This window comes from Neoarius graeffei, chromosome 22, assembly GCF_027579695.1.
Source record: "Neoarius graeffei isolate fNeoGra1 chromosome 22, fNeoGra1.pri, whole genome shotgun sequence".
Classification (NCBI taxonomy): Eukaryota; Metazoa; Chordata; class Actinopteri; order Siluriformes; family Ariidae; genus Neoarius; species Neoarius graeffei.
The window spans coordinates 42,915,445-42,930,961 of record NC_083590.1 but is presented as its reverse complement, the minus strand read 5'-3'; the positions used below and the strand labels follow the sequence as shown (position 1 = coordinate 42,930,961).

At 40.7% G+C, this 15,517-nt stretch overlaps 1 protein-coding gene across 1 annotated transcript in view; it reads right to left on the bottom strand.

Annotated features, from left to right (window-relative positions):
- Positions 1-238: 238 nt before the first annotated feature.
- Positions 239-15,517, bottom strand: part of col11a2 (collagen, type XI, alpha 2) — a 239,729-nt gene continuing 224,450 nt past the window's right edge. Inside the window, exons 58-63 of the mRNA XM_060904819.1 lie at positions 14,325-14,378; positions 10,923-11,205; positions 10,680-10,792; positions 10,048-10,116; positions 4,526-4,762; positions 239-1,461 (exon numbers count right to left, since the gene is read on the bottom strand). Of these exons, the coding sequence (XP_060760802.1) occupies positions 1,315-1,461; positions 4,526-4,762; positions 10,048-10,116; positions 10,680-10,792; positions 10,923-11,205; positions 14,325-14,378 (903 nt within the window). The 3' untranslated portion in view covers positions 239-1,314. The remainder of the gene's footprint in view (positions 1,462-4,525; positions 4,763-10,047; positions 10,117-10,679; positions 10,793-10,922; positions 11,206-14,324; positions 14,379-15,517) is intronic.

Sequence of the window (15,517 nt, the reverse complement as noted above, 5' to 3'; positions counted from 1 at the left end):
TCTTTTGCTTGGAAATCCACACAGACAGTGGTTTGTCTTTTCCACAAATATTGAAAGTGTGAATATTTTCACATTTATTCTGCCCAGTCGTGCATCTCTTGTTTTAATGTACATGGTGACCCTAAATTGTACTTGACAGTGATGTAACCTACATACTGATTTTTTTTGTTTACAAGCAAAAAATGTAAAAAGTGTATACAGAAAGGTTGTATAAACAGGTAAATACAGGTGAAACACCACATTTTTATTTTGTACTGCAAAATTGTTTGGTCTGCTTGATCACCTTTTTGAAAAAATAAATACAATAAAATATTTCTATACAAATGGTTTCTAATTCACATTTTCACCATGGACAGATAAATGAGGATTAGTGATGGTGAATAGCTGAAGAGCTTGTTGCTGAACCTTTTACATTGAGATAACAATGACAGGATGCTCTTGATCTTCACAACACAGAGAGAATTCCACTTTAAAACATATATATATATATATATATATATATATATATATATATATGGACAAATGGTCCATTCTTAAGCTAGGTTGCGTTATACAAACTAGCACAACTCTCTTTTCTATAAGTTATTGTCTGGTGAATTTATATTGGGTCCATGGGTTGCAAACAAAACGTGTAAAAACACTTGCTTTAATCACTCTACAAGGCATGTACAACAAGGCAATTCAATTTACAGATATCCACCGCATATATTAGAAACAAGGGGGGAAAAAACAGTACAAAATGTCATGTGGCTTTATTACAGTATGGAAAGGATAAATGGAAATATACCAGTTTATCTGTTTTACTTAAAAATAAAATGACTTTTGTCTTGACTTCAAGTGGAGTGATCACACAGGGCTTAGGTGAGATTATGGGAGTGAAGGATGAAGCACAGAGGTAGAGGAGGACACCTGGGGAAGGTAATAGTGAGAAGGAAAGATCAGGATGAGGTGATCTGAAATGCACAAGCAGAAGTTTGGCTGCATGACTGTAGTAGTTGCCACTTTCGGCCATCAGCTTGTTCCAGAACACTCTTCTTGACAATCTGCCTTGTCACATATTGTTCTGCTATGTTCTCATCTCGCCTTCCATCTTCAAGCTGGTGTAGAGTTGCTTTTCCCTTCATTTCTACTCACTCTGCTTCACAATGGTGTGTGTGTGTGTGTGTGTGTGTCCACATCTTAGATTGTCTTTTAACATGTATTTAAACTGGCATACATCTACGCCAAATAAATGCATCTCTGAATGAATCCAAGTTATTGTGTGTCATTTGCGTCTAATTTTGTATCCCTTTAGTTTGTGGCATGTCTGTAAGTTTATCCCAGGAAACAGACAGGTCCAACTTCAAAACCAAACTTCTGATTGGTCTCCCCAAAATCTGTGATCCTGACGTCCATGAGAGGAAGCTGCTCAATTTGAGGTGTGTTGATCTCCAAAACTGTCCTACCATAGCTTTTACGATACTGAAAAAAAAGAAGTCAGAATTATTTTAAAAGTCATTGATTCATTTTTTGTCATTGCCAATTCTTTATCAAGAAGCAAAATGATTTTAACTGTTTTAACCACTAACCAAATGCCCAACCAGCAGGGACTGTTATACTTTACAAAATACTTATTCACAGTCTCTTAATAAGCCTGCATTTGAATTACATTTGATTTACAGTCCGTGTCTCGTCCTTTCAATCCAAATCTGTTGTGAAGTAGAAATAAAGGAAAATAAATTTAAAAAGACTTTCGGAATTTACCCATTTCCTGCCTTGACTATGAATTTACTTTGCTATTTAAGTGGACTCTAGACTCTGAGTGTAATGATGTTCTGGACAAATTCTTGGCCTAAATACTGAACTTAAGCTGTATATTTTGATAGTTTATCTTTTTTGATTAGGAAGAAAGGAAAAGTCATTAGTGAGATCCATAAACGAGGCCCCACAATGTCACCATGTTGAATAGGTTTGTGCAGTGCAAAGGAAAAAAGGGTGGGGGTTACCAAATTCAGGATATATTTGAACCATACCAGGTGACACCTCAGTGTTCATCATTCCATCATCAAACATTTTAACTATGACCTCCACATACGTAAAGCTCCAATGATGGCATCTTTCAGATGTCTTGTAGTTATTTTCCTCACATCTTCCCCTGCTGGTGGGTTACAGTATGTGGAAGAAACAAGTTTAAAATATAGCTGCAAGCAGCAATGTGGGGGCCAAGCAGTTTATGAGCCTAGTCGTCAGGCCAGCAGAATGCATTTGGGCCAGGTACTGCCCTTGTGAAGCTTAGTCCAAAGTTGCTATGTACCAAGTTTGGGAGAAATTGGTCAAAAATTGAGGGAGGAGAAGCATTTTAATTGATTTTCACAAAATTCAAAATGGCGGAAAATCTACCCGGTGGAATATTATGCCATAGGGCGTGTTGGATTTGTTTTGACTGAAGGATTCCAGCAATACTAAGATTTTGACGATCAGACGTACGGTTCAAAAGTAACAAGCAGAAATGTACTTCCAACTTTGACCTGTTGGTGGCGCTAGAGAGTTTGAGGTGGTGAGGTTGAAATTTGCTGCCAAGAACCTTGAGGCAGCCTAGAATCAGTGTGCCAAATTTCACAACCTCTTGTCAGACGGTTCTATGGGTTGCCATAGAATTTCATTGATTTTAACAAAATTCAAAATGGCGGAAAATCCTCAAGGCAGAATATGACGTCATAGGGTGCAACGGATTCGTCTTGACCCAAGGATTCCAGAGATCATGGAATTTTGTTTCTACCCAAAATGCATCATGAGATACGAGCAAAAGTCATTTTTCCTAGTTATAGCGCCCCCTAGCGTCCAATTTGTTCCAAATTTTTTGTGGGCATTTTTGGAGGGGTGGTGCATAATGCCACCAAGTTTCGTTAAGATACACCAAAGGGCGGCCGAGATATGAGCACACTTCCTGTTTCGCGTCTGTGCAGCCAATTTTGATTGGCTGCCACGGCCAAACGTTTATGAAATTCAAAACACCGGGTAATGCCCTTTTGCAGCTTAGTCCAAAGTTGCCATGTACCAAGTTTGGGAGAAACTGGTCAAAAATTGAGGGTGGAGAAGCATTTTAATTGATTTTCACAAAATTCAAAATGGCAGAAAATCTTCTGGGTGGAATATGACGTCATAGGGCGCGTTGGATTCATTTTGACCGAAGGATTCCAGCGATACTAAGATTTTGACGATCAGACGTACGGTTCAAAAGTAACAAGCAGAAATGTACTTCCAACTGTAACCTGTTGGTGGCGCTAGAGAGTTTGAGGTGGTGAGTTGAATTTGCTGCCAAGAACCTTGAGGCAGCCTAGAATCAGTGTGCCAAATTTCACAACCTCTCGTCAGATGGTTCTATGGGTTGACATAAAATTTCATTGATTTTAACAAAATTCAAAATGGCGGAAAATCCTCAAGGCAGAATATGACGTCATAGGGTGCGATGGATTCGTCTTGGCCCAAGGATTCCAGAGATAGTGGAATTTTGTTTCTACCCAAAACGCATCATGAGATATGAGCAAAAGTCATTTTTCCTAGTTATAGCGCCCCCTAGAAGCCAATTTGTTCCAAATTTTTTGTGGGCGTTTTTGGAGGGGTGGGGCATAATGCCACCAAGTTTCGTTAAGATACGCCAAAGGGCGGCCGAGATATGAGCACACTTCCTGTTTCGCGTCTGCGCAGCCAATTTTGATTGGCTGCCACGGCCAAACGCTTATGAAATTCAAAACACTGAGTACGACTTTTGTGCGGCTTGGTCCAATTATTCTATGTACCAAGTTTGGGAGAAATTGGTCAAAAATTGAGGGAGGAGTAGCATTTTAATTGATTTTCACAAAATTTAAAATGGCGGGAAAACTATCCTGGCGGAAAATGACATCATAGGGTGCGTTGGATTCGTCTTGGCCCAATGATTCCAGGGATACCAAGTTTTTGAAAATCGGACCAACGGTTCAAAAGTTACAAGCAGAAATGTACCTGCGAATTTGACCTGTTGGTGGCGCTACAGGGTTTGAGGTAGAGGCCTGAAATTTGCTGAGAGGAATGTTGAGACTGTCTAGAATCAGTGTGCAAAATTTCACAACTTTTTACCAGACGGTTCTATGGGCTGCCATAGACTTGCAGAGGCGGAAGTGGACTGAATAAATAATAAGAAACAATAGAATCACTATGGGTGCCTTCGCAGCTTCGCTGCTTGGCCCCCAATAAAGTTGCCTTTTTTAGTGTTTCATTTTTCGTACTTTGCATTTTACCATTAAGATTGGAAAATGAGAAAAAGCTGAGAATTCAGGGTATGAAGGCTTGTTTTGTTTGAAGCAATGTTTTGTTCAGAAAAGCCTAGCCATTTTCTTTCATTTTTTTAAAATTTAAAAACAGATATGGATTGACTGGATGATACACATGGATGATATCTGGAATAAATTAATTAGTTTTCTCTCATTTTCCACATTTTTTGTCTTGTGTGCATTTCAGCCAGTGCAGAGGTGAGAGCAAAATTTTGGAAAGAAAAGGTCAAACTTACAGAACAGCCATCAGTGAGTGGCTTGATATAGGGACTGTTCTCATAACTAAGCTCTTCTTCATTAGCAGCCAGGAAGCGCAGTGCTCTCTGATATCTATTGGCAGCAGTTTTATCAGCCCAGGCCACTGAGTGGTGGCAGTGATAGATGACGTTCTGACGAGCCTGAATGCTGAGCAACCGCAGGAACCCCAGCTGCACCACTCCCACAGGCTCACCATTTGCATCCACATAAGAAAACTGGTTGAAATTAAGATCAGAGTAAGTGTCACAAACTAAAAAACTAAAGAACTCTTCAATCTCTTCCACAGATAAAGTCAAATCTAGAATTATTGGTACCTGAGCATTTATAGAAATGAATAACATGAATGAATGAAATGATAATCAGTGAGATTTTAAGGTCAAATAATTGGATTTAACTCAGTGAGAATTTTTTTTCCACATGATGCTCTTTCAAATAGCAAAGTTTTCTTAAGTAGTTGCATTTTTTTTTTTGGAAACACCAGCCCCCAAAATGAATATTTATTGATGTCACCCCTGTGGAAACTTGCAATAAGAATGAATCGATCAATTAATCAATGAAATTTTCCTGCTGAAAAAGCATCAAGAACCATTTAGTTCTGACTACTCAAGTTTTTAGCTAATTTGCATAATATTCAAAACCTACTTTTGCAAACCAGTCCTAGGATTTTAATTACTTAGCAGAGACTGAACCTCAAAATGATCTCATCTCATCTTATTATCTCTAGCCGCTTTATCCTGTTCTGCAGGGTCGCAGGCAAGCTGGAGCCTATCCCAGCTGACTACGGGCAAAAGGCGGGGTACACCCTGGACAAGTCGCCAGGTCATCACATAGACACAGACAACCATTCACACTCACGGTCAATTTAGAGTCACCAGTTAACCTAACCTGCATGTCTTTGGGGGAAACCAGAGCACCCGGAGGAAACCCGCGCGGGTACGGGGAGAACATGCAAACGCCGCACAGAAAGGCCCTTGTCGGCCACGGGGCTCGAACTCGAACCTTCTTGCTGTGAGACGACAGCACTAACCACTACACCACCATGCCGCCGGCCTCAAAATGATATTAACAAAAAATTCTTGAGATTTGTAAAGAATATAGCCACCACATTCATGAGCATGGTTATCAATAACTCGTGGAGTTAACAACCTTCTCAGAATCCATTAGTCCCATCAAGAAATGCCATGTACTGCATCTTTCTGCTAAACTCTAAGTGGCATTTTAATTACATTTTATTAACATTATTAATAAACTTGAATGGTATGTCCCTCTACAGACCCTTGAGCACTGTACACCATTCAGCTCCGTCCACTCAAATTTGTGCAAATTAAAAAAAAAAAAAAAAGGTTAGACTAGAGAATCTGTTCTTTCCGAGTCTCCATTTCTGAGTCTGGCAAACTCACAGTCGCGTTCTTCTGTCCCTTGCCATGCCATGACAAATTATTCTTGTATGGTGAAGCATAACTTGTGTGGGGCATGCTCATTCATGGGGGAAAGGATATGTTTGTATGTTTTTTTTCTAAGAAGTTCAATGGAGATTAAATTTGGTGTACTGCTTTGTTGTCCAATAACTGCATTTGGACTGTGTGGCAGCAAGGGTGTGGTCAGGCTTCAGCTGTGAATGGTGAGGCGTCAGGTTGAACCAGCAGATAACGTGAGGAGTTACACCTGTGTCTAATTACTGGCTATCTATTCATGTGTGTATCTGTGTCTTACAGATAGCCAGTAATGAGAGAGAGCTGTAGCTAACCACAGCCATGCTGATATACGGTACAACAGTATGACCTCAAGTGTGATATTGCTTTTTCAGAACAGTTCTATAAACAAGAAATGAATTGTGACATTAAGTGACAGTTTGTTCCAGTGTATTCAAGCAATATAGAGGAATGAGAATAAAACCCCTGGCACTCAGGTAGTGGAATGAACTTCCTCTGCCGGTTCGGTCAACCGAGTCACTGGCTGTCTTCAAACAAAGTCTAAACACCTATCTCATCAGCATAAAAAGCAATATCATCATTCATTGACTTGTACCTTTTATTTTCTTGCTATACTAACCTTCCCCTGAAAAAGATTTTTCTCAATGGTACTCTTAGTTCTTGATCTTGTGAACTAGCATGAGGATGTGTTTTTAATATGGACTCCAAAGCTCTTATTGAATGAGAGTATAAGAATAACACTTAATGTCTATTTCCACAGAATATTTAAGCCACATTATGTTCAAAATGTCAATGTCACAATTCAACTTTTGAGTTGACGTATGAAAGCTTGTCAGATGAAGATGAAAAGGAATAAAGAATGCTAATTTTACTGGAAGCACCTTTAACAAGAATGTACAAATCATTGTGAGCTAGCTAGCCAGATAGTTGATGATCTATAAAGTGAGTGTAGCTTCTTCAGGATCTATTTCCACAGAATATTTAAGCCACATTATGTTCAAAATGTCACTTAATGTCACAATTCATTAAAGATATTTTTTGGGCTTTTTTCACCTTTATTGGATAGGACAGTGTAGAGACAGGAAATGAGCGGGAGAGAGAGACGGGGAGGGATCAGGAAATGACCTTGGGTCTGAATCGAACCCGGGTTCCCGGATTTATGGTATGGCGCCTTATCCACCTGAGCCACAACGCCCTCACAATTCATTCCTTGTTTATAGAACTGTTCTGAAAAAGCTTGAGGTCATACTGTTGTACCGTAAATCAGCATGGCTGTGGTTAGCTACAGCACTCAGCCTGCAACCAAACCTATGCTGATATTCAAGTGCAACAGCACTCACTCTTGTGTGATATTGCTTATCTATCAATCAGGGTTTTATTATGAAAAACAATCCCAACAGTTTGTTCCAGGGAATGAGAATAAAAACCCTGGCACTCAGGTAGTGGAATGAACTTCCTCTGTCAGTTCGGACAACCGAGTCACTGGCTGTCTTCAGACAAAGTCTAAACACCTATCTCATCAGCAAACACTTAAATTAGCACTTATTAAATCTATTAACAATTCATTGACTTGTACCTTTTTTCTTCTTGCTATACTAACCTTCCCCTGAAAAAGATTTTTCTCAATGGTACTCTTAGTTCTTGATCTTGTGAACTAGCATGAGGATGTGTTTTTAATATGGACTCCAAAACTCTTATTTAAGTCACTCTTAATGGTGTCTGCTAAATATTGTCAACATAAATGTAAAGGCATACTGCCTGGAGTGAACTTGGATGCAGTAGAACGGCACAGTCAAGCCCAGACTGCACCTATATTGCACCTTCAAATGTACTGTGTAAATATGTAAATAATAAAAATCCTAATTATATCCATGTTGAGTCCAAGTTATAAAACTACAGAAGCAGAAAATTTAAAGGAAGGTGTGGTTGGAGATGATACTTATGCAAGGAACACCTTAATTCATTGAATTAAGCCATAAAAATATGAACTATTTTGAACCGTTTAACTGCCACCAAGCCCTGCGATAGATTGGCGACCTGTCCAGGGTATACCCTGCCTCCCGCCCAAAGACAACTGGGATTGGCTCCAGCTTCCCCCACAACCTTGATGGATAAGCACCATCAAAAATGGATGTATGGAAACTGCCACCAAACAAGTCTGAAGCTCAATAGTGATAAAAAAAAACCTCTTAGCCAGGAGCCAAGATGGGAGAGAGGGATAGTATAGAAGAAGAAGCTCACAGAAGGCAGTCACATCTCTGCTCTCCTCTCTTTTCCTGCTTGTGATCTTTGTTTCGTCTCGTCTGCCTATACTTTTTTTTTTGAGAGACTCTCCGCATTGAATTTCTAAACTAAAAATGCATGGATTTGATAAACTGGTCTCCTAACGAAATTGACACAGTTTCTGGGTTCAGGGGAACCCACCTGTCCTGCCGGAACATCTGTGGAGGACATTGAAGATATCTACCTATTCGGAACCATGATTACAGGACTTTTGCTGATTGGATTAGGCATTGCCCTGGTATATCAAGGAAATCAGACAACGGTGACAGCTGTTCAAAGCCCCACAAAGCTGCCCGATATGATTGGAGTGGTGGGCAAAGCTGTTGGCACTCGGACTGTGGACATTCAGAACTTTAACCACAAAATGGTTGTTATCTCGGAGCAGCTTTCAGCTTTGCAAGGAATACGTATTTCAGAGACCAAATGGAATTGAATTGAACAGAATGGACGAAATGGACAGATATGGACGAGTGGTGTGGACGTGTAAAGACTGCGTCTGTTCGAAAGACCAAACAATCTCTATCTTATCGACATTCGGCTCCCTGAACAGCACTGGCCTCGATCAAGGCCGTTGCTGGGGAAGCATTTCCCCCAGAAGGTCACTGCTGGGAGACACTCTCGCATTCTTTGCATTCCTTCCCCAATTTTCCATGGTCGCCGTTTTTCACCCCCAGTGTGACAAGCGGGTGCGTGACCAGCACCGCTTGCATGGCTGCAGGAGCGGACAGCTGCTTGCTTGCGCTGGGTTACCTCTACCTCCTCCCCTCCCCTCCTACCCCCTTCCCCCCACCCCTGATTGCCCCCTCCTTCCCCCCTTTCCCCCCCTCAAGTCCCATGTTTTAAAGTGTACTTGTGTTATTGTGTGCTTGTGTGGAGGTTTTTAAATGCTCCCACACTGTACTCCTGATAGGAGCATAGTGGGGGGGGTGTTCTTTTTTTCCCCTCATCTTTCCTCATGTTACTACTGTGTTTCTTTTTCTTTTATCCCTGTCTTCCTGTCCTGTTCCCCCTCTGTAAGGACAGGTTGATGGTCAATTTCACTGGTAACAGTGACAAAGGGTTCATTCATTCATTCATTCATTCATATACTCCCCACAGCAACTCTAGCTAATCATGGATTTCTATGAGCTCACAGTGGAAGAGAGCAGACAGGACTTTCTACCGAGTTTGTTACACTGCCTTGTGATGTCGCATGAACCACAGTTCCGCAATATTCAGTTCCACAGTATTCAGGCTTCATGGCTTGAAGGAAGCACAGCCTTCACTCAAGTCGTCACCCTCTCCAGTTGGTAACTGTCATATATGATAGGGGTGGGAATTGGCAGGTGACCAATTTGGGGATTTTTTTTTTCATTTGCAAACAATATGGTTACAAATCAATTCTTGTAGCTTAATGAGCTTCATTTACTAAACAGCTGTATCTCATGATAGTTTGGATTGATTTGCACAGACATGGAAGGAGATGCCCTTAAAAACAAGAAGATAATGTGCTGTGGTCAATCATAGGGGGAAGAGTAATGCTCAAATAACAGTAACTCAGGAACTGTAAGACCACTCAGCTGAAATTTAGAAGTTATCCCCTATTGTTTTCCCATGTGCTTTTGAGAGAATATGAGTACTTAAATATTTTTGACTACATTGACTTTTGTTATATATCAAACCTTTTTTTATCGAGTGGAAATGATTAATGTTTATTTTATGCAATCATTTTTGTGGCATTCATTGTGCAGTTGACTGTAAAAACTTTGTGGTATTGGTACATTTTCAGACAAGGAAATGCTTACTTTGCTTCCTTTAGCAAACTGGCTGTACCATGACCCAGGCTTCTCCTTTGGCCAAAACTTCATCTTTACCTGAGAGATTTGAAAAAGACAATAAGCACTTATCACTTCTCATCTCATTATCTCTAGCCGCTTTATCCTTCTACAGGGTCGCAGGCAAGCTGGAGCCTATCCCAGCTGACTACGGGCGAAAGGCGGGGTACACCCTGGACAAGTCGCCAGGTCATCACAGGGCTGACACATAGACACAGAGAACCATTCACACTCACACCTACGGTCAATTTAGAGTCACCAGTTAACCTAACCTGCATGTCTTTGGACTGTGGGGGAAACTGGAGCACCCAGAGGAAACCCACGCGGACACAGGGAGAACATGCAAACTCCGCACAGAAAGGCCCTCGCCGGCCCCGGGGCTCGAACCCAGGACCTTCTTGCTGTGAGGCGACAGCGCTAACCACTACACCACCGTGCCGCCACTTATCACTTATCTGACATAAATTTGATGAACCTGTGCCATAAAAGTGGTCTTCTAGACCAGAATGCATTAATTTCCATGGACACCTGAACAATAAGTGATATAATTTTTTCCCAGTATTTTCCTGGAAAAATGTTATATGCAAACTCTGTGCACTTACATTCTCCACTTCCCTGGCCGGATAGAGGCATGTCTCTCCACCTGCTGTAAAGTTACAGTAAACCTTAAAAGAGTCACGAGCACATCCCTGGTTTGGATCAATCCAGTATTCACCTGTACAGAGAAAAACCACAGAGTCCCTTTTAGTGTGAGGCAGGACTATAAAATGCCTCTATAATATCACTGTTAACTTTTAACATGCTATTTCCTAGTTAGGTGCAACAATAAAAAAATGTGGTCATACCATCTTTGTATTCGGATTGACTGAGATGGAGGTCATTGCATGTGCGGGCTGGGCTTTTCTTTGTTCCAAGTGGGAAACGCATGTTTTCAATCTCGACATGAAGGGAGGTCAGAGAGCCCAAAATCTCCCCCATGTCTTCATTACCGGTCAGAAATCCAGTACCCGTGGCATCGGCTGGGGAAGCCTCATCATTCTGAGAGAGAATCTTACTGGCATCAATGGAACGCTTGGACTTTTTCGGGACTGTAAAGGGCAGGGGCTGAATAACATCACCAGGAGGTCCCTAGAAGAAGAAGCAGAATTTTTGTGTGCATAACAACAGTAGGTGTGGCAGATAGAGCAGTGTAACTGTAAAAAGGGTTTGGGTTAGAATCAGAATACATTATAAAGAGGAGTGGCTGGGAGTAGGTGTACTACTCATGTAGCTAATATACAGTTGCAGTCAGAAGTTTGCATACAATAAATTCTTTGAACTGTTCTTTTCATAGAGCAGAATATTTGTACAACATTCATTTTTAATGAAAAAATAATAATTTGGTGCAAAAGTTTTAATTTATTTTGGGTTTACTGAACTCAAGACAGGGTCAAAAATATACACAGACCCACATACAGTGCCCTTCACAATTATTGGCATCCCCTGTAAAGATGAGTAAAAAGGGTTAGAAAAAAATCCACCTTTTGGTGAAATTGCTTCATCTCGCACTGAAAAAATGAGAAAAATCCAAATAAATGTATTTGGAGAAGAAATAATTATTAACAACAACAAAAATGTGCCACTGTTATTGGCACCCCTGGAAATTAAATTGAACGCAATGTAATTGAAGCATGTCTCCCATCTAAATTGTACATTTTTGAAGTGATTGGAGTGTAGAAACTTTAAGGCTGTAATCCAAAGTTGTAGTCCATGACTTTCTGGTTAACTGGGAAACAAATATGAGGTGACACAGAGGCCAAATTCCCTTAGTCATTCACCAACATGGGAAAGATAAGAGAACACACAAAGCAAATGAGTGACAAGTGTGTTGACATTCATAAGTCAGGGAATGGATTAAAGAAAAGCTACTCGTGAAAATCTCCATTTCTACTATTCGGGCAATTTTTTTTTTTAAAAAAGTGGACACCAACTGGAACTGTTACAAACTTGCCGGGAAGAGGACTCAAGTTTATTTTGCCCCCATGTACAGTGAGGATGAGGGTAAGAGAGGAAAAAAAATCCCCAAGGATCACTATAGGTAAATTCCAAGAAAAAGTAAAATCTTGGTCTCCATGTCTCCAAAACCACCATCAGATGCCACCTCCAAAAGATTATTTGGAAGGTTTGCCAGAGAAAAAGCCTTTTCTGTCAGTTAACCACAAATGTGATTACTTTTCTGTCAGCTAACCACAAATGTAGTTAACCACAACCCTGAAGTTTGTGAAACACTAATAAAACTCTTACTGGAACCATGTTCTATGATCTGATGTAACAAAAATGGAGCTTTTTGACAAACACTCAAGGTGTGTTTGGCATAAAAAGAAGGATGGCTATAATGAAAAGAACCCGATCCCAAATGGAAAAAAATTGTGATGTTTTTAGCTGTTTTTTTTCTTAAAAAGGTCCTGAAAACCTTGTTACATGGCATCATGGACTCCATGAAATACCAGGACATTTTAAATCAAAGTCTGGCTGCCTCTGCCAGGGTACAGTGTTCTTCTGTACTTCTGGTCATTGGGTTCAACAACTCAATCTTAGTTTTATGATCAGATGAAACAATTTTGGAGCAGGGGCTTGCTCACTTTTCTTTCTTTCTTTCTTTCTTTCTTTCTTTCTTTCTTTCTTTCTTTCTTTCTTTCTTTCCTCTCAGTCCTTGGTGATGTAAAACTTGCTTGACTGTAGAGTGACAGTACTGTTCCAGCAGCTTCCAGTTTAGGGCAGGCCTGTGCCTTGGTGGCTCCTGGGTTATTCCTGACCATCTAAACCAATTGGCAGTTTGGGTCTTCTTATAGCAAAGTGGTTTGGCAAAGTAGCTACACTTCCCAATAACTTGTACTTACATATAGGTGTTTTAACATATAATTTTTTGAACTGTTGTTGAGCTGTTAAGCATGGTGGTGGTAGCATCATGCTCTGGGGCTGTTTTGCTGACAGTAGAACTGGGGCATTGCACAAAGTGGATGGAATAATGAAGAAGGAGGACTACCTCAGAATTCTTCAGCATAACCTCAAACCATCAGAAACTTGGGCACAATTGGGTGTTCCAACAGGACAATGACCCCAAACACACATTAAAACTGGTTGAGGATAAATCAGGCTAACATTAAACTTAAAACAAGTCCTGACCTCAACCCTATCAAAAATATGTGGACTGTGCTTAAAAGTTGGGTCCATGACAGGAAATACACAAATTTAATTCAACTCTACTAATTCTGCCAAGAATAGTGGTCAAATGTCCAACCAGAATTGTGACAGAAGCTTGTTGATGGCGAACAAAAGCAAAAAGAAACTTGCTAAGGGACATTTAACCAAATATTAGATGTGCTGTATGTATATTTTTGACCCTGTGTTGATTTCAGAAAACCCAAACTAAATGAAAACATGTGCACCAAATTCTTTTTTTCTATAAATGATGTATGTTGTACAGTCATTCTTCCACAGAAAAAGAACAGTTCAAAGAAACCACTGAATGCCCAATATGACATGACATTCATGTCCATGATGACATTCGTGTCTATGTATGTAAATTTCTGACCGCAACTGTAAATGACAGCAAATGTGTGTTTTTTGTCTTCTTCTGTGCTTTTGTGGATGATTATTTGTGACAACTCTCCAACACATTTTCATTCCGCATTTCTATTAGTTTTGTGAGACATTTTAATGATTCTGTTAATTAAGTGTTCAGCATCTTCCATCATACAGTATGTCCTGCATCAACTTTATACACAACTGCCTTTAGTTTTCACCACCGAGTTATCTCATTATCACTAGCCGCTTTATCCTGTTCTACAGGGTCGCAGGCAAGCTGGAGCCTATCCCAGCTGACTACGGGCGAAAGGCGGGGTACACCCTGGACAAGTCGCCAGGTCATCACAGGGCTGACACATAGACACAGACAACCATTCACACCTACGGTCAATTTAGAGTCACCAGTTAACCTAACCTGCATGTCTTTGGACTGTGGGGGAAACCCACGCGGACACGGGGAGAAGATGCAAACTCCGCACAGAAAAGGCCCTCGCCGGCCACGGGACTTGAACCTGGACCTTCTTGCTGTGAGGCAACAGCGCTAACCACTACACCACCGTGCCGCCTCACCACTGAGTTGTTTGTTCTAATTTGTTATAGATAAATAAGAATGGTCAACTATATTTATTTTTTCTACATCATACTCATTGCCAAAACTGACAGCCAATACGTGAACTTACAGGGGGTCCTGGAAGCCCTTGTACACCTTTCTCTCCTTTGGGACCAGCTCCACCCTGGAACACAGCAAAAGCTTCATGAATATATTACGTTCATTATGTCTTCTTCTTAAATCAAAATAATTAGTTTTTCTTTTGTTTCAGACATGTAAAAGCTTTTTTACCTTTACCTGACATGTTTCGACGGTGTAACTTCCGTCTTCATCAGAGGGTCACCCGGATGTTGGTGTGTGACGTGCCTTTATAATCAGCTGATGTTGTGGAGGCGTGACCTCCCCGCCAATATTGACAATCATAACCGATCCCACAGAACGCGCAACAGAAGAACAACACATACGGCAAGCTCTGATCACATGTCAATATCCACCATGGGCCATACACAAAGGCGCACAACAAGTGAAAACAAAAGAAAAGACGCAGGAAAAAGGAAGAAAACAGACAACCCCAAAACAGGAAAGTAAAGCAGTAGTGACTCTACCGTATGTCAGAGGAGTCACAGAACAAATCCAAAGAGCCATGAAAAAACACAACATACAAACACCCGTGAAACCACACACCAAACTACGACAGCTACTAGTTCACCCTAAGGACAAAATCGACCAAAACAGTAAATGTAATGTCATATATGAAATACCATGCCTGTCATGCAATAAAACCTACATTGGGGAGACAGGAAGGAGTTTTAACATACGAAAAAAGGAACATAAAAAAGAATGTGAAAAAGAAACAGAACAGAGACAAACAAGAGCAATAAAAGAAAAAGCTATGCAAGAGAACCTGAAATCAGCAATAACAGACCACTGCAGAAGGGAAAATCATATAATGGACTGGGACAATGCTCAGATCATACAGCAAGAGAACAACAGATACCACCGTTGGATCAAGGAGTCAATAGAAATCAGAAAGCGTAGCCCAAGAACAATAAACAGGGATGAGGGGGCTTACATGCTCTCCCACACCTGGAGCGCCGTCCTGAGGGGGCAACACTGACAGCGGGAGGCGTGACCGACCTGTCAATATTGGCGGGGAGGTCACGCCTCCACAACATCAGCTGATTATAAAGGCACGTCACACACCAACATCCGGGTGACCCTCTGATGAAGACGGAAGTTACACCGTCGAAACATGTCAGGTAAAGGTAAAAAAGCTTTTACATGTCTGAAACAAAAGAAAAACTAATTATTTTGAAAAGCTTC